Raw genomic sequence first — 8,639 nt, 5'->3', positions numbered from 1 at the left:
CCGTTTAATGAACTTTATTAACTGTAGCCCTTTATTCGAATCAAAATGCCCTCATGCCTAAACTAAACTAAAAAAACAATAGTGTAAAACGAATCGCACTCAACACAACCTTGCTCAAGCTGCTTCTGCAATAGCCAATTCTAGCCTAGGACCTCAACGACAACGAGTGAATCGATCCTCGAAGCAACAGTCCAGCCCTCTAGCGCTCCGCCTCCAGTCCCCCGGCACGTCTCGCACGCCACGTTCTCGTTGCTCGAGCTGTCTGTTCTGACATTTGGTATAGCTCACTTCCGGTTGAAGATGGCGACTTCCATGGCAGGTCAGGCTGGAAAAGTTGCCCGTAACTTAGCAGCAAGAAGGTGTTTTTTGAGCAGTAGCCAGGTAAGAAAAAGCTCCGTCTGCGTAGACCGTGCAAGCTCAGCTCCCGATCGAGCCAAGAGAATGTCTTCAATATTGCGAGCACCAGAGCTCAGCTTGCACACAGTGTCCTTTAGAGCTCAACTTGCAGGGTGTACACGTACAAAAAGTGTGTGCGCGCGGGATCTTTTGCCCTGGTACCTTCTGTGCACATTTGTAATTGTCTGACGGCGTGCCTTTCACTCTGTAGACGTTGTGTGTGCATTTTATGCGATTCTGTGTTAACCTGCACCCCCTATCACAGAGTTCGTGTTCTTACAATGTACCATAGCTGTGCAAATGCGAGTTTGCCACCCTGCTGGCCCTCTTGTTTTTGACCAGGCTGCTCAATGAACGTGTCTGATCCAGCAGCCCCAGGATGTGTGACCTAACTGTGCCAAGTGTATGTGTGTAAGCCATCTATCTTAATAACGTGTGTGATCTTGTGTGCCTGAGCGTGACCAGAAAACCCCAATGTATCTCTGAGAGCTACTCAGCTGTATATGTGTGCGAGCCATCTGTCATGATGTAAGTGTAAATGCGACCTGACAGTTACGTTGGTCCAGAGACATCTAAATGCGTTTGTTGCAAATGCATGAGTGCAAAGCTGTTGCAAAATTCTCATGTTGAGCCGTATACACCTAGTGTTTCTGCCGTCATACAACACGTAAATGGTCTCTGGCGAAAACCCGTTCCTACTTTACCAGTGAGACCCTGCCCCCCATGGTGCGTGTGCACTCCAACTCTGATAAATGACGGGGCAGCGGTTTATCGCCTAATCCGTCAAACACCTTTAGAAAGATGAAGTCATCTGGCAAAAGAAAAAAAAAATGGTCCCTGAACTTATAAATTGGGGTACCAAGTGTGGCATCAGAAAGGGAGAAACGTCACGAAGGGTGGTGTAATGGAAAGGGACAGTGACAGTTAACGTATACATTTATTTTGTTTTAAATCTGCTAAGAAATTAATTGTCAGCAAAGACATTTGCCTGCTGCAAAAATGCAGATTTGTGTTTTATGTAGGTAGCTTAGTGGGTTATAGCTTTTATCACATAGATCTTTTTGTTACGTGCAGTTCATAAGTCGAAATCCTTCAAATATAGCATAGTGAGCTATGAGCGGCCATCACGAAGCTGAATGCAAACTACAAGGCATGAGGCTAGAACCTTATTTTTTTCTTATTTTTTTATTAGTCTATGCGTTGCTAAAAATGATTCCTTTGGGTTCTAATAAAGTATTAATAGTAAATGTAAACCCCAACACCAGAGTTACTTTTAAAATCCTGAGTTTATAATTTCTCCAGGCTATTCGTTCTTAACCTGTCATGCCCACCTGCATGGACGATATGCGGCTACTACGTCTTGTAACCCTCATTGCCTCATGGAAGATTTTCAGTGCATTGATTTACTCACTTTTGTGAGTTATTGCCTCTGCATATTGTGTGCGATGTAAAGTGCTGTGGCAACCTACATTCAGGATGATTAGCACTGTAAAAGAAATTGAGTAGAAAAAAAGAGCCATTTAAATCGTCTTTAGTACAATTACTCATGCAGACAGATACATCTTACGTTTTTACAGTGTGTTTTTAACTCTCACATACAGGGGTTGAACAAAGTCAAATCAAAAATTATCTTTATTCGGATATTAAAACATCCATACAAGAACAATGTATTTACACATTTCACATATAGTAATCTGAACATTTCATCTAAAACTGTTAAAAAAGAAAACATATCTGATGGACCATTCCAGGATATCAGTTAGGCTCAGGATTAAGACTAAATTTCATGTTAAAAGTTATAAAGTGCAGTGCGAGGACATCTATACAGGTAGGGAATACCAAACTTATGACAGTGAATAAAATACAGGATCGTAGTTCGTATAAGATCAATCACATTAAAAATAAGCCGTAGCATAATTAAAACAAACATCTTATAACATCCCAGGTACTGTAAACATTACAGTACATCCTTTGTGTAATCTCCATAAATCATCTCCTGTTCTGTGTACAATGTAAGACTATCGTGCGGGGGGCCTTTTAATCCGGATGCCTACAGCGCCCGGCAAATAAACTCACTTACATCTCCCCTCTAGATTTCCTCAGTTTCGCTGCTAGTCTTAAAAAATTTACGATACAGAACAGTGTGAAGGGTTCCACAGCCAGTTTTAAATATAAAAGGGCTACTCTAACCTGAGTAAATTTATTCGCCCTTAGGATGGATTTTAAAAAAAGAGCCCGCGGATATTCATAAAAAGGGCAAAAGAATACAAAATGTAGGGTATCCTGTGGAGATCCTAGATCGCAGCCACAGGGACCCTTTGTACCAATTTCTTTCGTGTACCCCGCGGGAACTGCTAAAATGTGATGTAAAAGATCCAGTCTAAATCTGGTCATTAAAAATCTATCATTTTTGTTATGGATTAGTGCCAGGTAGGGTTCGAGACCATCAACAGATTTAGTTAATATATGAGACCTCACTGACCCTTTCAGAATTTCGCTATCTTCCCTGGCACAGGCTATCCGCCTCATATATTCTGCCTTTAAAATGCCCTTTAACTGAGGTGTTAATGTTGACGGGTCCCTGAAATATTTTGCACATCCCAGCCACTCCAGTTTATCCTGAACATATTTAAGCCATGGAATTTTATGACCTTTTTCCCTGTTAATGCAGTCTGTTATTATTTCTCTGCTTAGGCTTGCTTCGGGGTTGGTCCAAATTTTGATCCAGCACAATAACGGCCTAAAGCTTAATCTGTCAGAGATATACGGGATCCCTAGCTCCTCGTGAATAATATGGGCTGGTGTGCTTTGGGAAACCTGCAAGATCCTCCTAAGGAACTTGTTTTCCTCTAGTTGTATAGAGTCCACATTTCTAAATCCCCAGACCTCACTCCCATAAATAATTTTAGAACAACAAATTGAGTTATATAAGTTCAATATTTCCAGCACTGACCATCTACCTAGTCTTGTAGCACGATTCATGATTGAGCCCATGATGCTCGCGTGCTGTTTGCATTTATCAGTCGCTAGTGCTCTAAAATTAAGATGTTTGTCGAAGGTAATCCCTAAATAATTGAAAACCTCGACCTTCTCTAGTTTGTGTCCCCCAATTTTACAAATAAAATTCTTGGTTGGTCTTTTTCCTACTTCCATAATGTAGGATTTTGTGAGGTTAGGGGATAGATCTAAGTTTGCCATAAACTCGCAGAAGCCATCTATAAGAGATTGCAGACCCCTCCCTGTACGCGAGAGGAGTACTGCATCATCTGCGTACAATAAGACCGGGATACTTCTACTTGCGACTCTCGGGCAGTCCACTCCCAATGTGCACAGGGCCTTGTCCAAACCGTTTATGTATAATGTAAACAAGAAAGGCGCCAAGATGCAGCCTTGTCTCACGCCCCCTGTACAAGAAAAGTGGTCCGTTAGGTTCCCCTCGTTACTATACCTGACCTGAGCTGTGGTACTAAAGTGCAATGATTTTAAAATAAATAACAAGCTCGAATCTACCCCTAGCAACTCTAGAATCTCCCATAATTTCCCTCGATTAACCCGGTCGAAGGCTGCTGTTAAGTCCATAAAAGCTAAAAAGACTGTACCTTCGCCAGCAACCGTGTATTTAGCGACCAGATTATATAAATTGAGGCATTGGTCAGTAGTTGAGCGGCCCATTCTGAAGCCATACTGGGTGTCTGTGACGATATCTTTTTCCTCTGCCCAGTCCATGAGACGGTTTAATATCACCTTCCCTAACACTTTTGCAGACACATCAATTAAGGAAATCGGTCTATAACATTGTGGATTACTCTTATTTCCCTTTTTAAATATGGGGACGATATGGGCAGTTGACCAGGACCTTGGCAGTCCCTCTTCCACGGCTGTATTAAAAATTCTTACTAATATAGGTGCCCACAGCTCGACCTGCGATAAAAATAGATCTGGAGGAATCCCATCTGGCCCCGGGGCCTTATTTCTTGTCAGGGCACAAATTCCATTTTTGACTTCCTCCACTGTGAACTCTACCCATGAATTTGGCAGAGTCCCCACATCTGTGGCTGATTGGGTTGAATCACTGGCATGATTGTATAGCTTGCTAAAATGAGAGACCCATTCATCTGGGAGGATATTACAGACCATCTTCTCACTATTTAATGTCTGGAAAATTGGGTCATTAATCACCTTCCAGAATTTAGACATGTCTCTCAACTCCCCTGCCTCCTTCAGATTCCCCCAAGCCTCAGATTGGATAGTTTGTTTCCTCCTTTTTATGGCCAGCTTGTATTGGGCCCTACATTCCGAGATCCTGCTTTTATCTTTCGGTACTTCTTTGAGTGCCCGTTTTAATTCTTTTTGGGCACTAGAGCAAGCTTTATCAAACCATTTCGGATGACTGTTGGCCGTAGATGGTGCTTTAGCCCTGAGTAACTTATCGATTTCCTTTGCCATAATTATGAAGGCATTTATCAATTTTTTTCCTTTCACATCCGGGTCTAGACACGTCCAAATCCCACTATCAGGGGTTGCAATAAGATTTTTATAAAATACTTCCCCATCTATATTCGACCAACGTATGCGCCTGCCTTGATCGATTGCATCTAGTTTGCCCCTTGTCATACTGGCCATTGCCTTAGCGGGTCCATCCTCAACCCTTAATAACAGCACCAGGGGGTTATGGTCACTAAAAATACTAATTTGTATACTAAAATCTACAATCCTGTGTTTAAGATCATTTGATATAAAAATAAAATCTATGATGGTGTCCCTCCCTCTGCCTTTAAACGTCGGATTAATCACATTAGAGTGAGTAAGCTTAATTAACTCCATCGTGGGGATCAGATCATATGAGCCCAAGATGTTACCAAGTTTGCTACCTTCTAGTGTGTGTTCTAGGTGCCAGTCCTTGGTAGAGGGGCAACAATCCCATTTAGCCCCTTCCCATTTTAAGTGTGGGCATTGGTGACAATTAAAGTCGCCCGCCAGAATCAGGGTTGGGGGGTTGAATCCTCCAGCGTGTAAATCTGATAATCTATCCTCGAGCTCATTCAATCTATGCGTTGGTTGGGCTGCATTATAAAAATTTAATAAGACAAAACCTAAGCCCTTCCTGCGGTAAGAAATACCCTGTAGATGATCCGAACTCCAGCCCATAACCTCCCAGGATCCTTGTAGTTTGAGAGACACATAAATGATTAGTCCACCTTTCGCTCTTCCCATATTAGATTTCCGGGCCGGTACGAAAAACATTTTGTATCCCTCTAGATGTACGGTACTACTATCTGTCTCCCATGTCTCTTGCAAACAGATGATATGGAATTTCTGGCTGAAATCCAACCACTCCTTATTTTTTAACTTGGAAGATAATCCTGCGATGTTCCAAGAAACCACCCTAAGTTCCTCCCCCTCGTGATTTGTTGGCCTCCTTGCTAGGGTGAGCTGATTTAGGTCGAGGGACCCTGCAAGACGAGTCTCTCCTATAACCACACTGGTAACTAAAGGAGTTGGTGAGGTTTCAATTCGCCTGAGGGATAGTTCTAGAGTGTTTCCCGTACTATCCAAGCCTTCCCTGTACTCTAAATTGGCTAGGGGAGAAAGGGGCTCTAAAAGCTCTTCATGGGCCAGTCAGTCCAATTCATCCATCACTGTTCTCTCACATAATGGGGTGAACCGATTGGGGCCAGCCCACGGGCTATTGATTCTTGTGGTAGGCTTTTCCCTTCTTCTCCAGTACGTTTGTCTTTGCTCAGCTCGGTAGTCCCTATAGAAAAAATTAAGTGGGAGTATTTTAATTGTCGACCCACCATCAAAGAGCCCGCAACTAAAAGCCAGTAATTCTTTTACCATTTGCGGGTCTCTGAAATTAACAACCACGCAATCTCCTGAAAATTTTTTCTCTGATGGTCCTACCCAAGCTACCCTTCTAGCCATAAGAATATGAGTGTTCCTTGTATTAACTCCCCTAACGTTATTCAGTAACCAGTGCTTAGTTTTGTTTATCAGGGAGTTTGTCGATTCTTCTCTGTCGGGGTTTTGGGCTGGAACTCCCGCTAGGATTATTGTGTATGGGCAGGAGGCTGGGGGCAAGTCCAATGTCTGAAGACCCGGGGTACTTTTGGTCTGTGCATCAGGAGGACTGTGAGCTGTTACCATCCCCCTATTCTTACCCTCCTGTTGTGATCTAGGGGTTGCAGTGATGGGAGGTGTAACTCTATCCTTATTCACTATAGTGGCAGCTCTCGTGTTGCTCCCTGCCAGCCTACTATTGTTTAAGTCGGCGCTGTCAGGACGCAGATCCTTCCTCGGCCCTTCCTGACTTACATTAATTCGGGCCACCGGCTGATCCCTATTTTGTGCGTCCAATAGTCTAATTATTTTCCCCTCTATTTTGTTAATATGATCTGCTAAGGGGGCCAAGTGTTTGACAAGAAGGGCTTCTATATTGGACTCTATTACTTTCATTGCTTCCGTTAACCATTCCTTTCTAACTACAGTTGAACAAGATTCACAGTGTGTGCAAGTAAATTGCGATCTTGTGTCTTCGGTGGCTATGGGCTCATTCCTAGGTATACCTTTTTTGGTTTTATTAACGTTTCTGGCTTTTTCGGTGCCTTTACGGTGTACATTTGGCAGGGACTTGGTATTCGTAATAGGACCAGAGACTGGGATGGGGACTGTCCCTAATAATGTTTTTTTCGATCGGGTAATCACTTCACTTTCTCTCCCTAGTGGTCTGTCAGGATCTCTCTCTACCCCCGTGGCGTTCCCGGCTTGAACTTCGGCTCTATTTTCCCTGATGCCCGGGGCTGGTGACACCACCCTATTTGAACTTGATGGAGAAGTATGATGTTTAAATGGGGGGGGTTATAGACCCCTCCAAGCTTATTACCTCTTGTTCCCCCTCGACTACCGTTGGAGTATGAACTAACGCTGTAGTCACAAGCTGGATATTACTATTGCTATTAGCTAAGGTGTTCTGACCTTCAAGGGTGCCCCCCCCAGGTGTGACACATTCAGCGATTGCTCCCAGTGACGATCGTTTGTGGGCCAGGAGGGAATCAAGAGATAGCCTCCGCTCGGTCAATAATATTTCGTGTGAGAGTAAGGATTCTGCCCGTGTTATAAAAGCGTCCAGGGTTCCCCTTGCTCCTCCCCCTGGTCTACTCTGGGGTTTTTTCGGTTTTACCATAGTCCAATATTACCAGAAACAACAAGTTTTGTCCGCCAGAAATGTGTAGCCACAAAAATTGCCCCCTGCTACTTATCTCTCCTTGTCCTCTTGAGGGTATAACAGTGTTCTGGAAATGGCTCAGGAACCAAGATTTGTGGCCCGGCCCGGCCTCCTCCGGCCCCGGACGGCCACAGACGGTACCGCCCTTGTCCCGGGCTTCTCCCGGCGTCGCCCGCGCGCGTCCCGCGACGCGGAGGGAGCCTCAGCAATTTATGCGCCTCCGGGCGCGCAGCTCGTTTCCACCCGGAAGTGGTACCGGGAACTCTGGGAGCTGTAGTCTCCCCCCACAGCGGCCAGCAGTAACGATGGCGGCGGGAGAGACCAGCAGCGTGAGCAGCCCAGGCGAGGTGCAGCAAGAAGTGACAGGGTGTCGGCGGCGTCAGGTGAGTGCAGTTTCAGGCCCCCACTCCACCGAGGGAGCCTCAGCAATTTATGCGCCTCCGGGCGCGCAGCTCGTTTCCACCCGGAAGTGGTACCGGGAACTCTGGGAGCTGTAGTCTCCCCCCACAGCGGCCAGCAGTAACGATGGCGGCGGGAGAGACCAGCAGCGTGAGCAGCCCAGGCGAGGTGCAGCAAGAAGTGACAGGGTGTCGGCGGCGTCAGGTGAGTGCAGTTTCAGGCCTCCAAAGTCAAAACATGCCTCCAAATTATAATTTCTCTAAAATACTTATGAAGTAATAGCTAGCTGTGGGCCTTTGTATTCCTCCTTTGTTTTGGCATCTTGATGTTATGCTTCAGATAGCTCTCAGCAAGGAAGCTACTCCAACAAAAGAAGGGCTGATGGCCCTTTAAACAAGTTCTATGTTTCGGGCGCAGCTGAAAGTGAAAACAAGAAACCTTCCTCCATCTTATCTCTTGAAGTGTGCTGCTTCGAATGGAAGGCAGGCATGGTGCACCTGCTGCTGAATGTATCCTGGTGTCAGCCAATTACAGTAGGGCAAATTCAGAATATTTCACTGGGGCCAGCCTGGATCACTGATTCAGATAGCCCCTGGATCTGTCTGGATTCCCCTCATTG

The 8,639-nt window shown here is 44.9% G+C and overlaps 1 protein-coding gene across 1 annotated transcript in view; it reads left to right on the top strand.

Moving 5' to 3' along the window:
• Nucleotides 1-227: 227 nt before the first annotated feature.
• SUCLG2 (succinate-CoA ligase GDP-forming subunit beta) overlaps nucleotides 228-8,639 on the top strand; it is a 583,799-nt gene continuing 575,387 nt past the window's right edge. The window contains exon 1 of the mRNA XM_085624774.1: nucleotides 228-381. Within this exon, the coding sequence (XP_085480900.1) occupies nucleotides 301-381 (81 nt within the window). The 5' untranslated portion in view covers nucleotides 228-300. The remainder of the gene's footprint in view (nucleotides 382-8,639) is intronic.

Source organism: Triturus cristatus, chromosome 9 (assembly GCF_964204655.1).
Source record: "Triturus cristatus chromosome 9, aTriCri1.1, whole genome shotgun sequence".
In the NCBI taxonomy this organism is placed as follows: domain Eukaryota; kingdom Metazoa; phylum Chordata; class Amphibia; order Caudata; family Salamandridae; genus Triturus; species Triturus cristatus.
This window is presented reverse-complemented; position numbering and strand designations above follow the sequence as displayed.